Source organism: Aethalodelphis obliquidens, unplaced genomic scaffold (genome assembly GCF_003676395.1).
Source record: "Aethalodelphis obliquidens isolate GAN/ISIS:26980383/991018 unplaced genomic scaffold, ASM367639v1 scaffold59, whole genome shotgun sequence".
Taxonomy (NCBI): Eukaryota; Metazoa; Chordata; class Mammalia; order Artiodactyla; family Delphinidae; genus Aethalodelphis; species Aethalodelphis obliquidens.
In genome coordinates, this window is record NW_020838003.1 from 851,438 (window position 1) to 877,008 (window position 25,571).

A 25,571-nucleotide genomic window follows, 5' to 3' on the forward strand; every position below is an offset into this window, starting at 1 on the left:
CCATACTAGACATTGTAAGCCTTAAGCATTGAAATTAGGCAAAATAAATTCATTGCTTTTCCCTCTTTGGACTCAGTCCCCTTAAAATCTCTCCCATCTGTCCTTTGTGTTTCCCCACTACTGTTCCCTTAGTTTGAACTGCATCATCTCAAGCCTGGATTACGGCAGTGTTGTCATCTCTGCCTCCAGTCCTGACCTCTTCCAACACATCTTTTACAATCCAACAGAGCCCTCCTTCTAAACACAAATCTGATCACATCACTTGCCTGCTTAAAACCCTTCAGTAGCTTCCTGTCGCTCTATGATAGAAAGAATTCCAAAGCCTTCAGCAAAACATCAAAGTTCTTAACTTCTTTAGCCTTATTTTCCACCTTTCCCATCTCCTCCTAAGCACCAACTCTATTTACTTTTCTCAAAATGGTAGCGCATTTGCCTGTTATTTTCCCCTGCATCTCCATATCTTGTCTCCCAGCTGGTTATGGCTTACGTTTTAGGACTCAGCTTAGATACCACCTCCTATGCAAACTATCCTTGACGTAGGGCTGAGTTGAGTGCCCCTCCTGGGTGCTCACCCCTGCTGTAGACCTTTAACACTGTGGTACTGAGAATGCCTATTGATTTGTCCAGCTGTACTACTACTCTGTAAGCAACTTGAGGGCAAGGACTGTGTCATTAGCTATAATTTTATTTTTAGGATCTAGCAGAGTGCCATTGAATGATGAATTAACATGCATTCATTTATCCAATGAACATTTATCTAGTGTCCACTCAGTAGTGGGCGCAGTGCCATGTGCTAGAGTTTCAGTGGTGAACAAAAACGCACATGGTTCCTGTCCTCATGGAGCTTCTGGTCCCTGAGGGAGAGAGACATCATCCCAATAATCATGCAAAATGTGACATTGCAAATGTGTCTGGTACCGCGAAAGACAAGTGATGGTCCTTTAAGAGTCTATAAGAGAGGGTTTGACCTAGTCCCAAGGTGCTGGGAGTTCCAAGGTGGTGGCACTTAACACTGAGATCTCACACTACAGTAGGATTAGCTGAGTGAGACTGGGTGGGAAGAGGAACACAGGACGGCACAGGAATCACTGTATATGAACAGGCTTTATAAGAGGCGGTAACCTGGCAAGAATGAATGACCAAAATAATCCAGTGTGGCTGCAGTGAGAGAGGGAGGGTTGAGTCTGGAGAGGGAGCTCTGCAGACGCAAATCAGGCAGGACCTTCAGGTCAAGTTGATAATTTTCCCTTCCTTTTAAGAGCATCAAGTAGTCTCAGCGTGGTTGAGGGAAAGGAAGACTTTCTGAAGGGAGTGATGTCAAGAGGCAGAGTAATTATGTGTCTGTAATTATTTTGCCCCAGAACTTTTATTTATTCTGGTGGTTTTGTGGTTACCTTTGTATTCTACTTTCTAAAATCCTCATTCCACCTTCTTTGGTATTATGCGGCCCCTTTTTGCTAGTCTCCAGGATATCTAGCTCAAACTTGTTTTACTTGAAATAGTTTAAGAAAGCATGGAAGTGGCTCGGGGTAACATGCATGACTTTGCTGCAGTCAGTCTTCTTTTGACCCGTTGATCTGGCCAGTGTGCACATCCTTAGGTTATTACAGTTTCCTTGGTGACAAGATTTGGGGATCCTGCCCATTGATTACTATGTTGGTACCTCTGATATGGTCTTGAGTGATTTAGTCTAAATAAGGCTTGAAACTATGTGGTATTTCCAGATGTTGTTCACCTCCCCTCTTCCCCCTCCAAAAGGTTCACATTTCTACCGATTAACAAATAAGTTTAAATTTTTTGTGTAGCTAATTAAGAGTTTATAGTTGCCACTCAAGAATGTATACATGCTATTTGTCATTCACTTTTTAATTAATTGAGCATTGACTATGCAGCATGTACTCTGCTTAGGTATTCAGGATAGAGTCTAGCTTCTCATGTTACTTACAGTCTGATATCAAAGACAGATAAACACATCTACAATTTCAAAACAGTGTGATGAGTGCTGTGATAGAGGAAAGTGTAAAGTGATAGACAGAGGAACATAAAGGAGGAGATCTAACCTAACTAAACTCACCTATCTCACCTGGGCTAAGGAAGGAAAAACTACCAAAAAAAAAAAAAAGGCTGATTTAAGTCTTAAGGATGAGTAGGACTGGCCCAAGGAAAGAAGGAAAAGAGAGGTTATTCCAGGTAGGGATGCGATATGGGCAAAGACACAAAAGGCATTAGTGAGTAAGACATATTCAAGGAATTGCATATGGTTGAAACTGGCCGTGATATAGGATCCAAGTAGGGCAGAGGTCAAAGATGAGGCTGCAGATGTAAACAGAGGCCAGATCATGAATGGCCAACACATCCACAGGCAGGAGTGAGCAAATCCTGTATGCTCCACCTGACGGAGTAGCCAGAATCCACCCACTTCTTGCTATGTTCACTGTTACCACCCTGGTTCTAACCATGACAGTCTCTTGCATGGGTCATGGCACCAGCCTCCGAACTGGTTACTGTTTTCTTCAGTCTGTTCCTAACACAGCAGCCGTGGTGTTTAGATCATAAGCAGATCATCTCATTCTTCCCTTTAAAACCCTACAGTGGCTTCCGACGGTCCTCAGAATACAAGTCCAACTTCTCATAGTTCTCTTTAGTGCTTACTACTGTTTTAGATACTGTCTAGTTTACTTGTTTATGTTGTTTATTGTTGTCTCTGTCAGTAGAATGTAAACTCCATGAGCTCAGGAATTTTTGTCTGTTTTATTTGCAGATATGTCACTAACATCCAAGCCTGTGCTGGTTACTAGGTTGGCAGTCAGAATTTGTTGAAAGAATGAATGACTGAGACCCCACATGTAGCATGATATTCACCGCATTAGTCACTACTGAACAAGTTACTTCAGTTCATCCTCACCTTGGCCCCCTTTCCGCTGCCTTAACCCACTCCCAATTCAAACCCTTATGCTTTCAAACCATTTGTATTGCAGTGAACTGGTTTTATGAATATGTATCAATCTATTTGTCTCTCAAGGAGATTTTCTTTCTTAGCCAAACCTGGACTAAGTAAAAGTATGCTTTTCTTTCTTGTGTCAGCTGTGATGAGTTCTCTGAGAACATGATCAGACCCGTGTGTGCAAGCCAGGGGTGAAATCCTGGCATTTCAGTGAGAAGAGAGCAGTGTTCTGAGTAACTGTAACAGGATCTCAATGATAACAGTCACTGGGTTCCTAGTGTAAAGACCATTCTCATTTTTTAAAGCCAACCTCTCTGTTTCCTCAGATTGGTCATACTCAGCCTCTTGGCGCTGCTGCTTCCATGCTGTGAAAATGGACTGCTCTATTTTCTCAGTCTCCATAGGGGTATTAGGTATTTGATTTCTTCATAAATAGAACAGAGAAATATAACCAGAGAATAACATTGTGGACACATTTGACAATATTTATTTAGTGAGTAAAAGAGCTAGACCTTTTGTTACATTGTCTGCTCTTCCAGTCAGTAAATGTTATTGTGACTATCTGGCAATGTTTGAAATCAGCCTATTCTTATTAGGGGAGTACAATTACCTTAATTATAATGTTTCATATGTTGTTAAACAATTATTTTCATATACTATTAAGGGTGAGAAATGGTCTTCTGTGTACTTTTTTGTCTTTATTTTTTTAATTGAAGTGTAGTTGATTTACAGTATTGTGTTAGTTTCAGTTGTACAGCAGAGTGATTCAGTTTTTTATAACGTATATGTATTTTTTATATATACTTGTATATGTATTTTTATTTATATATATAAATCTATTCTTTTTCAGATTCTTTTCCATTATAGGTTATTATAAGATATTGAATATAGTTCCCTGTGCTATACAATAGGCCCTTGTTGGTTCTCTATTTTATAGGTAGTAGCATGTATGTTAATCCCAAACTCCTAATTCCCCACCCCGCTTTGCCCTTTGGTAACCATAAATTTGTTTTCTATATCTGTGAGTCCATTTCTGTTTTGTAAATGAGTTCATTGGTATCATTTTTTTAGATTTCACATAAAAGTGTTAAGGTTGCTTTTCTTAAGGTTGCTTTCACATCATTAGTCTACATGTGCTGAATACTGTCTGGGTGAACAGCATATTGCTAGTCAAGCAGAGAAGGCATCATGCCTGTTTTTAAGGTACCTATCCTGTTTATGTTAAAAACAACCAGTATTACTATTGCTACTGTCACCATTTATTGAGCTTCTACTCCGTAACTATCACTGCCATTTAAGTTCCTACAAGGTGATTTGCCTCAATTCCTTCATTGAAGGATGTCAGTAGCTCTCCAAGGTAGTTCTATATCTCCATTGTTCCAATTATGTAATTGGATGCAGAGACGATAATTAACAATAAGCAACTAATAAGCTGTGACTTAAAGCAAGCTAGAGGAGGTGTGCCGTGTGGCAGCTTTGCGTTTAATTGTTAGGGGGATAGTATGAGGATGATGAAGTCTCATTCAAGGACCTCATCTTCTGGTAGACACGTGTATCAAGCAAAGCGAAATGGTTTCTTTGGGTAATCAACTCCCATCTGGAAATAGGACTAGATAGCAGTATGAGTGCTTTCTTCACATGGTTTTGTTACCTCTTGCTACAGAAAGGAGCTGGATATCACCTGGATCTCTTTTGGGTGGCCATCCTCATGGTGGTGTGCTCCTTCATGGCCCTTCCATGGTACGTGGCTGCTACTGTCATCTCCATTGCTCACATCGACAGTTTGAAGATGGAGACAGAGACTTCTGCACCTGGAGAACAACCAAAATTCCTAGGAGTGAGGTGTGTTACGTCAGAGAAAAATGGCTCTATAAAACATACCATGCTCACATCTATGTGTCAGTCAGAAAGAAACGGACAAATGTGGAGGAGAAAGGGCTGGTGATGAATAATCTATTCCTGTACTTGATGTTCTAGAAAGGACTAAATTTTCATTTGAAAGAGTCTTCCATGATTTCTTGAGTTCACTTTTTATCTTATATACATTTCCTTTGATTAACAGCAGACTAAATTTTGCAGAGTAAAAACGCAGACAGGTCATTCATTTTCTTCAACGTGCAGGTCATTTTAGTGCTGTGGTACATACTCGATCACAATCATATATATATATATAACCAGACCCTTTAATTTTTTGGCTCTATTGAGACTCCCTAAAACTATTGAGTCTGCTTATGATTCTCAAGATGCTATGAAAGGAGGAAATTCCCTGGCAGTTCAGTGGTTACAACTCAGCCTTTTCACTACCAGGGCCCCGGGTTCGACCCTCGGTCAGGGGACTAAGATCCGCAAGCCGCGCGGCCAAAATAAGATTCTGTGAAAGGAGAGGAATTCTTATTTTCCAGTTCATTTTCTGTCCCATAAGCACTGAGAAACCGTGACCTCCAGCAGTTAAATCTGGGTAGCCATGAAGAGCTCTTATGAGACCTTTATACTTTATTGCGTATTTTGCAGCGGACTCTGCTCCTAAGAGCTTGGGTGAATAGCTCACATGACAGAGCCATTGTTTCCCATGCCACAACAGTGGGTGATTTTTCTTGGGGTGAGGGGGTGTTGTATGGGAATCGTATTTGTTAAAAAGTACTTTTGTTGTTGTAGATTTGGAAATGAGACTGATGGGATTTACTGCACTTAGGAAATTTCCCTGAGCTGTTTGTTAATTAGAATATGAGAGAATGTAATAACTATCTCCTATGAAGGAAGGTGTAATTACACAACAGTACAAGTTGTTTAAAAAATAAGGGCTTCAAGTGGGCCAGTAATTGGTGGAACCAGAGCAAGTGATTTTTCTCTCCTGATTCTAAAAGGACAAAGGATTTAGCAGAATCACTTTTTTCTTGATGAATTCAAATCACATACTGCAATAGTTTTAAGAGAATTTTGTAGTTCTGTTAAGCTTATATGCCGTCCTTGAGGTATTAATTACATATGATATCCGTACCTTTGCTGTCTTAGCCAAACAGTGATTCCATCCATGTATAGTATTTTCTGAAGGTGAAAAGACAAGAGCATGTTTATGAAAACAAAAGGTAGATTGGTAATCTTTTGATTTGGTTTCAGGGAACAAAGAGTCACTGGAACCCTTGTGTTTATTCTGACTGGTCTGTCAGTCTTTATGGCTCCCATCTTGAAGGTAAATATGTGAAATACTCACTTCTTCCTCCTTCTCAGAACACTGACAGATAATTGGATATGTGAACAGTAGAATTTCTTAAGAAATATCTGCAAGATTGTTATCACATCATATCACACTGAATGAAGCAGGAATCAGGTAGAATGAAGACTTTAAAAACTTCTACCTTGATTTCCTTCTCACTCCTTCTCTTATTATTATTATTATTGCAGTTATTTGGTTGAACCATATTAAATTACCACTATTCAAATTTTTGGACCTACGCATATGGCAGTTTCATACAGTTCAATCTAACTAACTGAACTCCACTCCCCATGACATTTTTCACTCTCCTAGTCTCCCTACATCCTTTCTTCCCATCACTTCCCATTTACTTGTCCCTAAATCCTGCCCTCCCTTCCCACATTGGACTCCTGGATAACATGAATGACTCACAATGATCATTTTGTAATTGTTCTCTTATTATTAATTATTGCTGACTGTGTTTCTGTGTTCTTTGAATCAGAAGGCCTAATAGCCACAAAGAAAGAATGGAATAAAATTACTGATTTGTAACTAGAAAACTTTAGAAATGAACTTTTGAAAAAGAAAAATGACAGATTATTTAGAAAGTTAGGAGTCAATATATAGGTTTGATTGATGGGGTGAATGTTTAATAGGTAAATATAAACTATATATGAAAGCATATTTAGAAGTAGAGATAGTACTTAAAAAGATTAACATATATCTGTCATTGAAGCTTCCAGTTTTCTTTTGTGACACAAATATTTTATTCTTTTTTTATTACATAACAAAACTAGCCAGTTATTGATAATTTGTATCTTATGCTTTGCATCACAGTACAAAGCATGAATATCACCTATAGACCTAATAGCTATCAACAGTCCCACTGTTAGCAATATCCTTCCAAATTTTTCTCTAAAAATTTTTGTGTATCTTTAAACAACCTTAATTGTTCAAAAGGTTTTTTGAATGCTTATTTAATTACACAAGTAATAGAGCAGTACATTCTTGGAAAGAATTCAGAGAATACAGAAGTACAGTGAAAGGCAAAAGCTCTCCATTTCTTTCCCATTAGCACATTTATATGTCAATTGCCAATCAGATGAATTTGTGGAAAATAGAACTGTAATTTCTTAATGTATAGCTAGGACTGACTCTGCCTTCAGAGTATTTAGATTACTGCATACATTATGCACAAAATACTTTGTAAACAGTTAAAAGATTTAAATATTCATCTTTTGTCACTGGTTTCTACAGTGTCAATTAGCTGGTTTAATTTCTGACTGGAATCATGAAGGAATATGTATCTCATGTAATATGTGGGGAAGTAAAACTAAAAGTAATTGCAAGGAGTTCATTTCTGGTTATATACAGAGGACCTTAAAAAAGGACAGATCTTATGTTCTGTGAGGACAGAGGGAAATCTGTTGTCAGTTTGGCCAGTGCAGAGCGAATTGTGGGGGAGGTTCGAGTTGTTATGAGTTTCACAGCATCAAATCCACTTCCAAAGTGCTCTGTGTTCCTCTCTTGCCCCGTAGACGCCAGCACATCAGCTGGTGGAAAAGTCTAATGACAGCTTTTTACCGCATAGGCAATGGGACCTCATCTGGACAGATCAACTTGTAGAGATCATTGTAGGTAATTATGACCTCACATTGTGGGAGGCTCTCCTAGGAAGGAATTTGCCCCTGGGACCCCTGAAGGTGGATTCACACGACACAACTGCCAAGTCTCTTTTATAGGGTCTCTTAGTTCTTAAGCCACTAGTAAGAGATAAATAGAAATCTTCCCATCAGTTCGTATGTACTCATCACCACCCACTCTTTCTTTAATTTTATTTTTATATTATTCCTTTTCAATAATGCAGTATAAAATCCTAACTCAGAAAAGTCAGATGTGTTTTAAAATTCTTCTTTGTTTGTTTGTTATAGCAAATTGGCTTTAATCTTGGAGAATCTGTCAACCGAATGATCATGCATGGTTCCAAAGGGACACAGAGAACAAACAGTGTATAAACTGCTATTTTTAGGAAGAGATGCAAGGCCTCTTCCTAACTCTTTTCTCACCCAACTATGGCTGCAGAGGAGTTAAAGCTGAAAGCACTTTTGTTCTTCATTTTACAATGATTCTTTTTGCCCCTGATATGAAAAGCACTGTAGTATCTACGGGAACAGATTATAATACAGAGAAAGGAAAAAGATAGATGTAAGGGATCAGTGAGTATGAACTTGCTTTTGCTTTGACCTTCCTTAAGTACTCATGTTCTGGCTCACCCTCATTCAGGTACTCGTGTCCATAATTGTGGCTATTTCTACCTGGCAACTTTGAGTTAATGCAAAGAGTCAGTGTAAGCATCAGTGGAAAAGGCAGTTCAGCAAACATTTTTGTTCGGCCATCTTTTGCCCAAACTGTGGGAAATGAAATTGTTTAGTTAGTGTAGTTTCCAACATATTGTGGGGAACCTGGATTTAAAAACAACAAGGATAAAATAGTCTAGCATTGACTCTTGTGGTATGTTACTTCAGCAAGTGAGGCTATTCCTTACTTCAGGAATCACATCTGAAAAGGTCAGCCAATTTCAGATCAGGTGCCCTTCTTAGCATTGAAGTTTGGTAAGTTATGTGCTTTCACTACAGAACCCTTGTTAGCTCATCTGAAAAGTCAACACAGGAAGAAGCAGATGTTGAGAGTAGTTTAACTAAAACCTAAGTTACGCCTAAGAAGAAGTCAAGATTAAAAATTAACCTCAGAATTCACGCAGAAAGTGGCGTCATGAGTTACCTTGGAGGAGGGAATCTTTTTTCCTCCACTGTGTGACTGTGTTTTAAAGAAACAGGTGATGACTTTAGGGAACGGTTTTACTTAAAAGAGCTGCCTTTGAAAGGCGGATCAAATGAATGAAATCAAGAGAAACATGTGACTTTTAAAAATGAGATGGCTCAACACCTTCCCTCCCAACTCCCTGCATCCATCACAGGTTTGGTGGCCTCCAGTGATGCTAGTTATTTTCTCCCATGCATTAAGCAGTGTGGGTAGTTGTTCCCTGTACCTACTTGGGCAGACTTACTTTGAACATTGATTACTTTGAAGTTGATGGACCTGTGTTTTGATCTCTTTGCCAAAATCTGTCTTTTTACATAGAAGAATGTAAGGAATCATAGTGTACTAGCTTTAAGTTCAGGAGGCTACCCCTTGACCTTGGCCAGCAACAGTGGCGCATGCCTCAAATCTCACCACTGATTCAGTACAGAACTGCTGGGAAGCAGGAATAACTGGCTTCCTAGGCTGGCTAGATAGTTTAGATCTGTGTTTCTGCAGCAGAAATACTGCCTGTTAAGCTAGTGTTCTGTATGGGGAGACTCGGTAGACCGAAGAGCAGCAAATAGATGAAAGACAGTTCCTGGAGCTTACTTTTTCCATACTTCTGGCAAGTCCGAAGAAATAAAGATCAAGAACAGTTCACTGCTACTTCTGTTCCCTTTGCTTGAATTAGTTTATCTTTAACATGAGGAGTGGCCAAAATTTATCTTTCAGATTTGTTCAGTGTTCTAAAATGTGGAGGATAGTGTTTAATTTGTATTTGACAACATTTGTTGAGCTCCTGCTGTATGCCGTACACTCTGTTCAGTAACAGAAAAACAAGGAGAAATGATAATGAAGATGCTGCTGCTGCTGATATTGTTGAAGTTGATTGTTGTAATAGAAGCTTCCATTTATTGAGCTTGGCCTTGGACTAAGGGCTCTGCACAGGTTTTTTATATTTAGTTCTCCAGTCACACCTCCAAAAAGTATACTTACTTATGATTGAATCCACTTTATAGATAAGAAAAATTATAAGTAACTTGCCGGGTCACAAAGTTCTTAGATGGTAGAGCCAAGATTTGAACTCAGGCAGTTCTGACTCCAAAGCCTGATCTCATATCCATCATGGTTTACCACCTTTTAAATAAAACAGTATTTGCCCTCTAAGAACTTATTCATTTTCATTTCTCATGAGATGATCTTCCCTAGCTTCTCTGGTCTGATTTCTGATTCTCTTATGTAGTGAGAAGGATGGCATTTTTACAAACTGCTCATCATAGCTCACTCCACAGTTTCTTGTGACTAGGGACCAGATTGCAAGTCAGAAGCTTCCTTACATTGATTTTTAAGGCTTAAGGGTATTAGGATATTATTTTAATAACATATTCCTGAAGACAGTTGTTATAGTTGAAAAAGCAATATTGTAGAGCCTAGATAAAACCAAGCCTTCAAGTTTGACCTCTGTAGCCATCCTTCTGTCCTAAACTCCTGCCACCCAAACCCACCACAGAGGGGCCAAAGAAAGTGGTGCTTTGCACTTGTAGGCTTCTTGACTTATTACTAAAAGTTCTGATGGTAATGACATCAGTGCCACATTTATAAAGTATCTATTATGAGCCAGGCACTGAACTAAATGTTTGTTCTATGTAATCTTTATCATAAGCACTATCTGGATGAGAATACTGAGGATAGGGGAAGTTGATCGTTTTCTCTGGGTTGCACAATCAGTAGTGCCAGAATTGGAACCCAGGTCTGTCTAACTTTTATGCCCACGATCTTATCAGGACCTCATTCTGGGTTTTATACACCCACACCCACACACTGACTATGATTCTGCTGGGAGACCTCACTCTTATACTGAATTCTGTGCTGTGGATGCTACACCCTCTCTTTTTTATTAAATTTACCCTTTTTACATATTTTTTTTGAGAATACTCTAACACCATCAGAAAATCAAAGGGAGGGTTAAGTCACCAGAATTTGAAAAATTTGGTAACATAGTCTGAATATGTCAAATATTGATCTCATCTCAGTTTCACTATTCTGCCTGGTTATAGGGTCAAGCACTTAATTTTTTCATTTTTAATTTTTATTAAAAGCATTGTTATATTTATTTACAATTATGCTTTTTGGCTTTCTGGGTATGATTGATTATTTATATAATTTTTTGCATAATTTTATCATTTGGCACTTCTTGATATGCCTATGAACCTAGTATACCCTGTTTTTTTTTTGTTGTTTTTTTTTTTTGCGGTACGCGGGCCTCTCACTGTTGTGGCCTCTCCTGTTGCGGAGCACAGGCTCTGGACATGCAGGCTCAATGGCCATGGCTCACGGGTTCAGCCGCTCCGCGGCATGTGGGATCTTCCCAGACCGGGGCACGAACCCGCGTCCCCTGCATCGGCAGGCGGACTCTCAACCACTGCGCCACCAGGGAAGCCCTACCCTGTGTTTTTTATATTTTAATTTCTCCTGTCTTGCTTTATAAAAATGTCTACCTACTATTACTATGTATATTATACTAGTTTAACTTAAAGTAGGATCCTACCTTCTTAAAACACAGTCTTCTTTTCCTTCCTTTGGGAAATTTCTATTGTGATGAATGATTCTATTGTGATGAATTTTTAAGGGTTGACCTCCTAACATGACTCATGAACCAAATCCAATAAAAGATATCCTCTAACCCAGTAATTCTGTTAAATTTCATCACAAATTCCAAACTGGAAGATTTTTATTGAGACACTACACTGTCATAAAGAAAATGGTATATGGGAACATATGTTTATGTATGACTGATTCACTTTGTTATAAATCAGAAACTAACACACCATTGTAAAGCAATTATACCCCAATAAAGATGTTAAAAAAAAAAAAAAAGAAAATGGTGCATTTCATAAGACATTTGTATCACTTTGAAATTGGCTAAAAATCAAATTAATAGTCTCCTTTATATGTGCTATTTTCACCAAAGAATAATTTTTTTAAAACATTATCATATCTAAATCTGTTCTCCTACCCATTCCCCATTCTGAGTTAATGCTGCCTTCTGATTTTATTTTGTGGTTGGTTTGGCAAATAACCTGTCATCATCCGTTCAGAGAGAACAGACCTAGGCACCAAGGCACAAGTTGCCTTCACTCTGGCATTAGAACTACATTAGAGAAAATACTTAACTAAGCTTAGGTGAGGGGTTGGGCTAAGGTCCAAGATCATCTATGTGATTACTTTCTTTCAAGTCAGAAAAACACTCAAATTAAAAAATAACTACTGCAGGATTTCTAACTAGTTTCCCATGAACTCTATACTTCTTTTTTCCCCTTCCACCTTTCATTTCTTCCCAAGAAATTAGAAGTGAAATGATAAGAAATCTTCATATATTAAGGAAGAATAGAAGTGGCCTTGTCTATAGAAGATATTTTTAAAATTGAGAAATAAGTCAAAACTATAAAAGGGTCTTTTTGTTAGTTTCCTATTGTATTCTTTTGGTAAATTTGTATGGAGGCATCATAGGGAATGGAAACACGCACTTTCTTAAAGGAAATAAAGGCACATGTCCCAGCGTAAGTGGCTTGGATGTAATGTGTTTACCTCTTTGTGGTGACTGTTGGGTATTACAGCCCAAATGGCTTCCCTGCCGCTCACACTGTCCCTCCCACCACCTTCAGCATTCAATATCATTTATTTTTTTCTGAGCTCAAGATCAAATTAATTATGTTAAAATTGTTAGTCTTTTTTAGAAGAAGCATGCAATGTTTTATATAAAGAAGTATATTTATTCCATATACGTTTAACAATTTTTACAGCTAACCAATAACAATTAGAGGCAGTTGTGACCCGTTTTGGAATTTACTGTTTCTCTAGTAGTAGCCAAAGGGTCTCAGATACAGAACTGTTTGAGGTGATCACAAGGAAAGGCTGATAGAAACTGTGCTTCAGTTTCTTAATACATGTGATAGTTCTTTAAAAATTACTCTAAAGTTATACTGTTTTCTGGCTACAGTAGTCTCCTTTGTGCAGATTTGGTAAGATTGGACTTCATTGATTGTGGTTTTAGTATTTGAGCTTTGAAAACTCCTGAACTTGAATTTCTTTTCAAAATCCAAGCTTGAGAACCCATTTTTTTTTATTGTTGTTCAGATAGAAGACTTCCCAGAAACAGAGTCATCCCTGATTTGCTTGGTTTCCACAGTACTAGAGACATTTCAAAGGTCTAGGAATAGACAAAACTTAGGAACATCATCTTGGAACTTCCCATTGTTAAAACACTTCACATTACTGTTCAAGACTCTTGCTAATTAATGCATGAAATGTATTAATTCCATTTTAAATATTAATTCCATTTTAAAAGATGTGTATTAATCTGTGTGTGTAATTAATTGCTTCCAGATGATACATGCTCCTTTCAAGCAGTGTTCTCATTAATTAGTCCTCTTAATATTCCTAAGAGGAAGAAAGAGGACAGTTGTTTGATGTTTACTTAATTGAAAGAGGCATTTATACACCGAGCTGATAGATCATTTGGTGAAAATTATTTAGAGAAAAGTCAACAGACTATGGGGAAAGAAATTTGGTCTCCGGAGTGGGGCAACCCTCTGCCTCTCTTTCTGCTTCACAGTCCATGCAAGCATTTAGTTCACACGGTCATTCCTCTTAAGGGGAAAGGATAACAGAGACTTCTTTTCCCATTAAAAAGTTATTTTTAAGGTCATGCATTCTAATTGTTAAAAAAAATGCAAACAAGAATCAAATGAAAATTGAGTCTCCTTCACCCTCCTTTGTTGCTTTCTGGTACAAAGAGTTTAGACGTTTATCAATGATGAGTTAAGCACACTGATCAGTGGTCACTGTATTATTAAGTCCTATCTTTTAGTCTCAGATTTAGCCTTTATTTAAACTATTGCTCTCTCTTACTGTTTTTATTATTATTGTTTTTAAACTTTCTCCAATTTTCTTCCATCCTAGTTTATTCCCATGCCTGTACTCTATGGCGTGTTCCTGTATATGGGGGTAGCATCTCTTAATGGTGTGCAGGTAAGTTTTCCATAGCAATCTGAGCGGAGTCTTATTTTTCTAGTAGTATTAAAAACAGTCCAATAATAGGTCATTGAAGAAAAGTGCTAATCCTTAACTGCTGAGTTTTTAAAATGCATTTATTTCCTACTTTCTCCACCATTCACCTGTGTTTCTGATTTAATTAATAAAGTTAGCTTGTGTTAACAAATGTTATCATACATACCCATTCTCGAAATAAGCTGTTAGAAGCCATTTGGCTAGGAAAGTGAGAGAGCTATCTCTGACCTCCCTCCCTCCCTCCCTCCCTCCCTCCCTCCCTCCCTTCCTTCCTTCCTCCCTTCCTTCCTTCCTTCCTTTGATGGAAATCTAACCTTCAGTGTGCTCGAGATACTGTTTATCCATTTGCCTTTACCTTATACTAAGAACAGGCTATTCTTATTTGATGTGCTTTTCGCATGGCTGAGATCATTGATCAAAAGTTTTGCACCAATAAAAGAATCAAGTCAATGTGGTTAATGTGCTACTTTTGTCAAAAACTTCAGCTGTCACATTGTGGATAAAACTGGCCCTCTTTTAAAAAAATCATTAGGGGAAACTTTGTAAGGGACTTTGTCTTTCAATTGAGGTTTAATTTAATTGGCACCAGGAAACTGGAAGTACTGCTGCTGCTTTCTGGCACCTTGTTAACTGTAGCCTTATTTAGCACTTAGTGATGTTTTAATGGGAAAAAACTGCATGTTCTGTGAACATCATAAGAATTTATTTAAACCCCTTCGTAATAGTCCTTGCTTTTATTTATTGAATTTAGATTAATTTGATTTTAGAGTCAGATGGAGCTGGGCAACTGGCCAGACCCTCAAAAAGAGAAAAGGCTATTTTATTTTTCCTTGTTTAGGTCCATTGAGTAGAGTTCTTCACCATTTGGATATTTATTACAAAATACAAGGTGGTTTTTCATAGATGGGACTAGACAAATGTGAATGTGGGTTTATTTGTGCCCGTGAAATTTTGGGGAAGTATAAATGTGGAAAAATATTTTTACCTGACATTGTAAATATTCTTTATTACTTTAAATGGAAAAATATGAAACAAATATGGTCCCCAAATTAACAGTTCTTATTTTTGTTTGGCCTAAATAAGTCAGTCTAGATCAGAAGTTTGATTTTATGTGTTCTAGGTGTGTAATAGATGGTTGGAGCTTAGTACATGTTTATTAAGTTAAATAGAAGGGGAAAAAATCAGCGATTCCATAACAATGGGGAAAAAAAATCCCTTGCTGAAGGGACAGCTAGTGGATTTCTTAAATTCTGCCATGGTGTTGCCCTATCACCTTTTCTCTTTACTTTTCTCTTGACTCTTCTTCTTTTAGACCTTTTTGGCAAGATCTGAGTTAGCAAAAAATTTTATTACTCCAGTCTTTATAAATGGGAATACTTCTACCAGTCAAAAATAGCTCTGGAGGAAGAAAGAAAACTCTTTAGATAGGAAATCACTTCAGAGAAGATTGTGATGTCTATTTACTTTTACATTTTTCTCTTCCCTCCAGCAAGAAAGTAGAGATATTATTTCAGAGTTCTTATTACATAGTTATTCAATTCAACAGCTATTTAGTGAGCATCTTACATCTGAAAGTTCCTATGATAGGTGCTTAAATATCATCCTTATCATCAGCATTGATGTAAACTCAGCAGTTATTCTTTGAAGCACAGCACCAGGCACATAGGTGCTCAGTAGTCATTTTAGTACCTGTTTATACATGACAGTGTAATAGCCTCTCCTAGATCAGGTATCTAGTTGTTGACGCTGTGAAACTCACTGCAATGTTCATGTGGCTTTTCTCTGAAAAGAAATGCTAATTCATTGCTAAATGTATTAGTTAAGTTATGCCATAGATAAATAATGTGGAATTTATGAAAATACCAATGCATTCCCATTTTCAAGTCAGATAGTTCCTTTATATCCTTGAAACATTATTGAAATATATATGATACATAGCATCTCCTCTTCCTTTCAGATAAGACAGCTGCGGCACAGTTAGGTACATGAGTTTGATGTCTCCCTTCAGCATATTATTACTAGAATAATAGGCACAAGATCTTCTCTCCTAAGATGCAGACAGTACAAGTAGAATGTAGGAGATGAGCATCTTTATTTTATATTTGGCTTTGAAGCTTTATCCTTTGGTGTCCACTTTATCTCATATAGCTGCATAATATTCCTGCAAAGTAATAACATAAATTGGAAGACTCATACTACGTCTTACTGTGTTAGACTATATTTCTGCACTCCCTGGCCAGTGTCCTCTAACAAGGACATCGCTTGCCTAAGTTGTAGAATATAAATCACTAGTGGTTAGTTAGACAGAAAGAGATGACTTGGTGCTGCAACTCTTGAAGTAATGTACTTGTCCTCTCTTGCCCTTTCTTCTCCCAGTTCATGGATCGTCTGAAGCTGCTTCTGATGCCCCTGAAGCATCAGCCTGACTTTATCTACCTGCGCCATGTCCCCCTGCGCAGAGTCCACCTGTTCACTTTCCTGCAGGTGCTCTGTCTAGCCCTGCTCTGGATCCTCAAGTCAACTGTGGCTGCTATCATTTTTCCAGTCATGGTAGGGATTGTTTTAATTGAACCTACCCATGAGGTCACACCAATATCATGTGGTTATTGTAATATTGATGACACATGTGTCTTTTATGGAGGCTTCCAGTTTTTTTCCAGCTTTGACCTAATCAGTTTGATTGGTTGTAATTTAAGGTTGCCAGGTCTGTGGTTTATCTAGGCTTGCCCTTGGAGTCAGACAGCTGAGTTCAGATACTGGCTCTGGTTTGTGCTGATCAGTGAACTTCCCTGAGCTCCCATCAACTCATCAGTAAAATGACAGCGGCATCTTTGTTTTCATTCTGAGCATCAATAATGAATATAAAGTATATAGCACAATGCCTGACACATGGTAGACACAAGTGCACATAACGTTAGTTATTTTTAAAATACTGCTGTACATTGGAATTTGTCTAAATAACAGAGTACAGCACATTTCAGGCCAAATAATAGAGCACCAGTTTGGCAACTTATGAGAGATCATCCAGTGAATAGAAGAAATGGAGAGAGAAGCTTAATTTTTTGCAGTTCTTCTCCTTTGTATCATGCTAAGTTTAAGGATAAGTCTGGGCTCTCTCTCCTTGCCATGTTACGATGAGAAAGAAAGTGAAACAACTAACATTCCACTCTGAATCACAAGTGAAAGAAGGGCAAAAGGAAACAATGACTTTGTATTTGGCTTCATCATTGAATTTGTGTGGGTGAAATAATGCTATGGTGGCTTATTTTTATTTATTTTTCTTTTTAATTAAGACTTTATTTTTTGAATACTCATTGAATTTTTACTGTAGCCTTACATTTGTTGCAAGAAAATGCAAATGCATATGCTTGAAACAAGTCACAAAGCCAACCTCAGGTCTGGCTCTGTCTCCCCTGTAGCTTTGGAAATAGAACTTTAATATACAAATCATATTTTTTTTTTACAAAAATTTTCTTACTCTTATCCAGAATTATTATTTTATTTTATGTATACTGGTTGATTGTAATTGTTTTTTCCTCCAGGAAAGCAGAAAAAAATGGTGTCAAATATTAACAGTATTTGTGGAATCAGATTTTTACTCTTGATGATCCCTTATGTTCTGCTTTTGAAAAAGAACTCTATTAACTTATTGGAAAACACACTGAGTATGAGAAAAGACTTCCATCTGCCTATTAATATAATCTACCCATGTATTAGTTTTGCTAAAGTCAGGAAAAACAAAGTTAGACCTGGATAAATTTGAAATATATCCAGTAAATCACTTATTGCTTGTGCTAAATAATAATAAAAAAATTTTACCTTTATAAAGTATTTTTCATCTTTCAGAGCTTTTATTTGATCATAAAAGAATCATGTAATATCAATAGGTTAGATGTTATTAATTTCTCTAAGAGATGAAGAGGCTGGCATAGAGCATAATATGTATAAAGACAACTGTTCATTTGAGGCAGGGCCAGGACTTCTGAGTCCTACTGTGTACTAATTTTACTGTTGAGCAAAGACATCTTTAAGATACCTTCAAGAGCAATTCATAGAAGCAAAGATACAGAGTTCAAGAATACTGGGGTTAGAGTTAGAAAACTGGGACCCTTTGTATTCTTCCTTTATCTGGCTTTGTGATCTTGGATAACTTACTTATGTCACTAAGCTTTAGTTTCCTCTGCTGTTGGATAGATACTAACATCTACCTTTCAGGTTTGTTGTGGGAATAAATGAGAAAATATTGTCTAAGAGTTTAGCACAGCGTCTGACTCAAGATAAGTATTCAGTTAATGGTGGTGATTGAAGTTGCCCCAGCAGATTAAATAGTCTGTGCAAACTCAAATACTACCTCATTATTAATACTTTGAAGATGTCTCAGTGTACTATGCGTTGTACAGATTTTCTTGACTTTCAAAAACCTGTGTAATGTTTTAATTTTGAATAATTAGAAATCATACACAGGCTGTTTTTTCCCTTGAAACTTCTAGTTATTTTATTAAAAATCTGACATGGAAGAAAATGGTTTAAAAAATAATCTTTTCATACGGAAATTCCAAATGAAGGGATCATACAGTACAGTGAACAAAATACAGTGAGTTAAAGTAAGACTTCTATGAACCAACTTTCTCCATGAAGCAGATGTTTATGGTCTACATAATGTAAGTCCATACAAGCAAGATGAGTTCTGTCATACTCTAGACTTGTACAAAATAGGTTTCTACTGACTTTGCTAGGGCAGTATTAATACTCACTCTGACTTCTCTGACATGGGTTCTTTCCTACTTTTTATATTTATTCTTCCAGATCTTGGCACTTGTAGCTGTCAGAAAAGGCATGGACTACCTCTTCTCCCAGCACGACCTCAGCTTCCTCGATGATGTCATTCCAGAAAAGGATAAGAAAAAGAAGGAGGATGAGAAGAAAAAGAAAAAGAAGAAGGGAAGTCTGGACAGTGACAATGATGATGTAAGGAGCTTTCTAAAATTCCGAAGTAAAATTCCAAAGTTAGTTAAACAAATGTGAAAATGGTATTTTTTTAACCCTTGTGTGCGATGTATGACTGAATTTCAAGGATGTTTAGCTGGTCATGCTACTTGTCACTTTTCACCTTCCTTTGCCCTTTATTTTGTCTCTTTATTTTTTTTAAAGTATTTTCTGAAGTCTTTCTGTAACTGTGAATACACTGATAATGATATAATGACTTCTAAAAAAACAAAGCCCACCATATATAAAAAACTTCAATCTCTGATCTCGTACATAAAAAGGAAGCTTGTTTCATAATGCTATAAAATGTATTGGGTTTATTATTGATAATCCAGGATTTAAATTTGAGATAATAACTCAGTTTTACATAATTTTAAGCCTAATGTGGGCAAATGCTGGTGATCTCACCTCCTGTGATCTGTGTATCTATTTGAGTGGGCTCTCAACCAAAGTTCTCTGCTATTGTACTTATCCTTGCATTGGGATTTGACATGATTTGAGATCACTTCTCTGTAACCTTTCAATAAAAAGGAACGGAAATTGGAATTTGGGGTCTTTCTACATAATTGTAGCAGTCAGTGTCATAATTTAGGTGATCCTCTTGCAATCATATAACTAAGTTGAGAAATAAAATGTCCACTTTTTAGGAAGCCATTTCACAGAAATCTTGGTGTTTCAGTAGGGGTCTGTGATCAGTGCTAAGAGAAAATCTGGGATTTGCTTTTCTTTAACACACACACACACACATAAATACCCCAATAGCTTATCTCAGTAGCCTTTTGAAAGGACAGCCAAAATGACACCTTCTATATGAAGATTTGTAGGTTTGTTCTAGAGTTTACACAGTGCAGTATCCCCATTCTAGTGGAATCCCCAGTATCTCATTCTAACATGGGAGTCTAGTTAATTTTTGGTGTCTGCTCTGTACTTGATCATTTTGATGGATCAGGCATACTTTGTTCTTAATTGCTAAAGCAGCTCTTTATAGTATATTTTTGTTCCTATTTTACAGACGGGGAAATTTAGACTGAGAAATGTTAAGTCATTTTTCTAAGTGTACACATATTGGCAAAGGCAAAACTCTCATCCAGGCCTGTCTGGTTATTTTCGATTGGTCAGGCTGTCTGATTGAATTATTTTTGGAGAACTTGGAAACAGTACAGTGAAGGAAGGCAACAGACAAAATTGGATTTCAGATAAATTGATCCAATAAGAAAAGGCTAAATATATGAGGCACATTTAGCTAAAGAGAAAAAGAGTCTGAGGGAGCTTTTGTGACGGTCACCATCCATCTTCAATGAGAACATGTATATAGATTTTCTGTTTCCAATGATGACAGAAAAAGAGAGAATGTGCTTAAACTGCAGAACAGATTAAGATGCAGTATTAAAAAGAACGAGGAGTTTACACATTGAATAGAATTCAAAATTTGAAATAAATTTCTAGGCTACTCTAGACAAAAAAAAAAAAAAACCTGCCTGAAATACTGAGATAATTAAAGCAGTATTTTTTGTGTGTGTGTGGCACGCGGGCCTCTCACTGTTGTGGCCTCTCCCGTTGCGGAGCACAGGCTCCGGATGCGCAGGCTCAGCGGCCATGGCTCACGGGCCCAGCCGCTCCGCAGCACGTGGGATCTTCCTGGACCGGGGCATGAACCCGTGTCCCCTGCATCGGCAGGCAGACTCAACCACTGTGCCACCAGGGAAGCCCAAAGCAGTATTTCATCTTGAATTTTCAAAACAAGTACCTCAGTTTATGTACATGGACATCAAACTTAAAATTCATTATACATTACAAATATATGAAATAATATTATAGAATCCTCTTCTCTAATGGCTTTTAAGAAAAAAATAGTAATAAAATATCCACTTTTAAGAAAGTTTTCAATTTAGTGCTCTCTAGTGTCAGAAGTTGGATCAAATGAGCTCCTGAGAAGGTCTTCTAAGGCTTAGATTTGATTTTCAACAAATCATATTTTATTTAAATAATGCTATTCTTATATTAATAATATTTATCATTTTGAATCCATATCTCCAACAGATTTCTTGAAGATAATGTGTGATACTTGTTTTTTTCTTTTCCTTTCTCTTCTTCCCCCAACCCCACCAAAACAAACAAACAAACAAGCTTATATATTTATCCTAGACAGTGAATCCAGCCAGAGTGTATCTGTGTAATACGTTCTGTGTGTTGAGGCCATTATTTGGGGTTCTCCGTTTGAAATGTAGCTGTTGTGATGTTCACCTGGTCATTGTGTGGTGTGGGATCCATGGATGTAGGGAGCCACACAAGGGCATGGGAGTTCCAACTCTAATATTTGTGAGCAGAATTAGTGAAAAATATGGCTTGCCAATATTTTGAGCTGCTCAGTCATTTTTGAACCCGCCCAGTAGGCTATGATTAAGGGTTGGCTGCCAACCTGTTCATCTATAAATGCTATTATTGGGGGAAACTTTGAAATACTGTAATAAAACTTGTCCTTGACATTCCTACAAAGGTAGGGGCACATGGCATCTTCATTTTTTTTTTCAAGTGAAGTGCAATATCTTAATCTTTGAAAAGAATATTGTGGCTCATTACCCTCTTTAGATTCATCATAAAGAAATTTTCAATGTGCGTAGTAGCTTTATGTTAAGATTCATTTTTTTCTTACTTCCTTTCACCCCTAGTTCCTATTTTTTCCCTTTCAGCTAAAGGTCATCATCTCCTTGGTACTTTCAGTTAAGAGATGAATTCCATCTTTTGAGTCTAGGCATAGACATAGATTCAATAATGAATTCTAAAAACAGTAAAGTGATAATCCTGTGGAAATATGTTACAGTTTTGGCTTAGGTGGTCTCTTCTTTAAGAAGCTTCATGATTAGCTGCCTGGTTTTATCATTTTACTTTGGCTATGATTCTTCTCTGCCTACCTGGCCATCATAGGCACCTTCCTTTTGACTTTATTTTCTCATGTTTTGCTAAGTTTCCAAACATATTTGGTGTGAGCAAATTGAGATGAGCCTTAAACTACAGAATAGTTCTGATGGAATATTAGAGTAAGGGAGATGGTTTATTTTCAAGTCTATGTAAATGACCCCTTGTGAGTGGATATTAGAAAAAGTCTTCTTACCTGTCTTGGAAGGAAAGATAAGTCATCATATTCCTGGAGGTGGAATCAGAAAGCATAAATGAAACAAAAATTTCAAGACCGTATTATAGTTTAGGAAGTCTCCTAAATTACAGTCTTTCACGTTTGAGATTATTTCCTTCACACACACATACAACTAACCCATAAATATTTGATTGCAAATCCAGCTTATGGAAAGCTTTACAATTGTTTAATTTGTAATGATCTCAATTTGGTGTGGTTCTAGTTTTAATTGACTTAATCTCCTTAACTCAGAAGAGAAGAAAACAAATGTGAGGGGAAGATGCCATAAAATTTGAAAAGTCAGCAAAGGAGAAGTGATTATATCTAAGGCTGTTCTCCTTAGTACAATGTAAATGACAATATGGTAGGTTTAATCAGTACTGGGAGGTAGGGAGGTCTGTATAGTAAAAGCTTTCTAAAAACTGTTATAAATTTCTTTCACAGTCTGACTGCCCATACTCAGAAAAAGTTCCAAGTATTAAAATTCCAATGGACATCATGGAACAGCAACCTTTCCTAAGTGATAGCAAACCTTCCGACAGTGAGTAGAACTAACCTCTTGCATGCCAGCTTGAATATGATTTGCACTTACAGAGAAAAAACTTTAGGACTGTCATCTTCATTAACTTTTCCTCTGTTTTCTTTCTTTTTTTTCTATGTGAAGATTTACATTGATTATTATGAAACTTCATTTTTACATTCCTTGACCTTCACTCCTTACCTTTTTCTTTTATGCATAACCATTTAAGTTTTTATTTGGTCATCTTTTCTCTGATCCAAGTTATCGCCGTTTTCTTTGAATTGCTAAATTCATAACCATGTTTTTAATTGATTTCCCTTTTTTCTGCTGGTATGTAGAATGGCAGCTTCTAGTACTACATCACTGTCTGTTACTGTTTGTCTTCCTTAGGCTTCCACCAATGACCAAATCAGCTCAAAAGAGAAATTGCATAATGGGTCTCTCAAAGATCAATGAATCAATTGTTAATGCTGAGAATTTGGAATAATTGTTATTTTCAATTAAATTGGCAATCATAAAATATTAACAACCACTCTTTGGGTATAGCTTATAAGATATTTGCATTTTCTTCCTAATTTCTTCATTCCCTTTCTGCTGTTTCAAAATTATCTTTGTAACTGCGCTGGTCTTTCTGGGGTAGTAGCCTGGTGACTAAAGTATAATGGTTTTTGACCTGTCATCTTTGCTTTTGTAATTGAGTTAACAGGCCATTTGAAAAGGGTAAAAACCTCTGTGGTAACATTAGTGAATATCTCAAGCTTTACCAATAGCAAGCAGCAAGTGCCTCCAAACTACTTTACTTTGAGTTCTTATTTGAAGAAAACATTCTTTTAGATCCACATGCACTTCAAAGTATACTGATTTGTTACAGGAAAAGACAGTTGAAGTACTTTTATTTCTGTTTGATAGTGCTACTTCAACTTCAATAAGAAGTTACCAAGAAAAGTTTGAAATGAATGACTATTTATGAAAAAATGGGTATTTTAGTTATCTATGGGTGTGTAACAAGTTACCACAAAACTCAGCAGCTTAAAGCAACAAACCTGTATCTCCTCCCACAGTTCCTGATGTTCAGGAATTTAGGAGCTGCTGATTTGGGTTGATTCTGGCTCAAGGGCTCTCGTGAGATTGCAGTCAAGCGCTTAGCTGGAGCTGAGTCTGAAGACTGACTGAAACTGGGGATCTGCTTCCCAGCTCAAGCACAAGGCAGTTGGCAGGAGATTTTAGTGCCTTGGCTCATGGGCATCTGTTAGGGCTGCCCATGACATGGCTGCTAGTGATAACAGAGAAGAAACCAAGACAGAAACTGCAGTCTTTTATAATCAAATCTCAGGAGTCATATACCATCTCCTCTGCCATATTCTGTTGGTCACACAAGCCAACCCTGGTACAGTGTGAGGAGAAATTATATAAGGACATGAATACCAGAAGGCAGGGTGCATTGGGGGCCATCTTGGAGGCTGGTTTAAAGAAAAGAGAATTAAGGCAATCTCAACTTTGGTGTCCAGTCTGTAGCCTGTAACTTGTGATGAGGCTACTTTCTTCTCAATCCTATCAACAGGCTTTAGTTGAATATTTTCTTTGTAAGTTCAAGCTCCCCAAACCATTGTCTGGTTTTATTTTTCATTTCTAGAGCATTAAATAGCAAAAAGAGACTATGAAAGGATGTTTTCTGTTGGCATCATAACCTAGCACAGCTCTTCTAAGTACAATTTAAAGGCTGCTTAAAAAAAAAATCATCAGCTAGAATTTGAGGCTCCTGGAAAAAGTCTGTGGCAAGTTGGTTATTTAGTGCTAGTTGTTCTTCATTTTCTCAAAAACCCTTTAAAAGGATACATTGAAAGTAGTGGATGTGATATTAGAAATTTACTTAAGCAAAATACCGATGATCATTCTAAAATCTTTTCCAGTATCATATTAATCCATGAAAGAACAAAATTGCTAGTAGAGTTGCAGTATAAGTACGTGTCTCAAAATCTTCTTTTTTTTACCTGCATGAATAACAGCAGGACAAAATTATGAATGCTAAAGATGGCAGGAAATCCAAGGACAAGGCTTAGACATTAAGTAGGCGCTATCACCCTCTAGAAATGATTTACCCTGCCCCCTCGCTGCAAAGAACAACACTGGCCCATTCTAGAAAACCTAGAATAAAAGAGACTGAGTGATTTTGACTTCATCACACTACTTAGATTCTTAGCTTGATACTGTGTTTATTGAAATCATCTAAACTTGTCTTTCTTACTCTTTCCAGTTGTGAAAGATGCATCCATTTTTGTGAAGATGGAAAAATTTTTCATTCTAGTGTTATACTTTACCAATGACTATTATTTATGATTTGAAAAATATTTTTTCTTTTTTAGGGGAAAAATCACCAACATTCCTTGAACGCCACACATCATGCTGATAAAATTCCTTTCCTTCAGTCACTCGGTATACCAAGGTAAAGGACAGCCCAGTATTTTATGTTATTCTGTGGGATGATCACCCCACAGAAATGGAACCAATGGCAGGTTATCGGCAGAACGCCCCGTTCTCCGTCCTCTACAATTTCTCTTAAATAAATTATCTAGTCACCAGACCTCATCCCAGCTTTTACTTGTAGAAAACATTCTAAGAGACCTACTCGACTTACTCTTAGAAATAATGGAATCTTTCAGTATCATTAAGGTAAAGCCCAGGATCAATGTTAGCTCTAGTCATATCAGCATCATCTCTGTTTTAAGGGTAGCTGGCATTTCCTGGCGGCTCTTCTCCAATAGTTTTCTTCCCTCTTAACACAACTCTAGAGATTTCAGATCCTCCTTGATTTTCAAAATCATGAAATCTCTGAATATTTTCTTCATGTCAGTCTTTTTGTCCTTCAACTTCTGACAGTGTCACCCACCTGGAAGTCCTCTTCCTTGATTGTTTTTTTTTCTAA

The 25,571-nt window shown here is 37.2% G+C and overlaps 1 protein-coding gene across 3 annotated transcripts in view; it reads left to right on the forward strand.

Moving 5' to 3' along the window:
- The window catches only part of SLC4A4 (solute carrier family 4 member 4), a 353,735-nt gene that overhangs the window by 323,621 nt on the left and 4,543 nt on the right, over positions 1 to 25,571 (forward strand). For all 3 annotated transcript variants that reach the window (XM_027087718.1, XM_027087719.1, XM_027087720.1), the window contains 7 exons: positions 4,608 to 4,786; positions 6,062 to 6,134; positions 13,902 to 13,970; positions 16,386 to 16,559; positions 18,816 to 18,977; positions 22,573 to 22,669; positions 25,012 to 25,091. In XM_027087718.1, coding sequence (XP_026943519.1) covers positions 4,608 to 4,786; positions 6,062 to 6,134; positions 13,902 to 13,970; positions 16,386 to 16,559; positions 18,816 to 18,977; positions 22,573 to 22,669; positions 25,012 to 25,055 — 798 coding nt within the window. In that variant the 3' untranslated portion in view covers positions 25,056 to 25,091. The remainder of the gene's footprint in view (positions 1 to 4,607; positions 4,787 to 6,061; positions 6,135 to 13,901; positions 13,971 to 16,385; positions 16,560 to 18,815; positions 18,978 to 22,572; positions 22,670 to 25,011; positions 25,092 to 25,571) is intronic.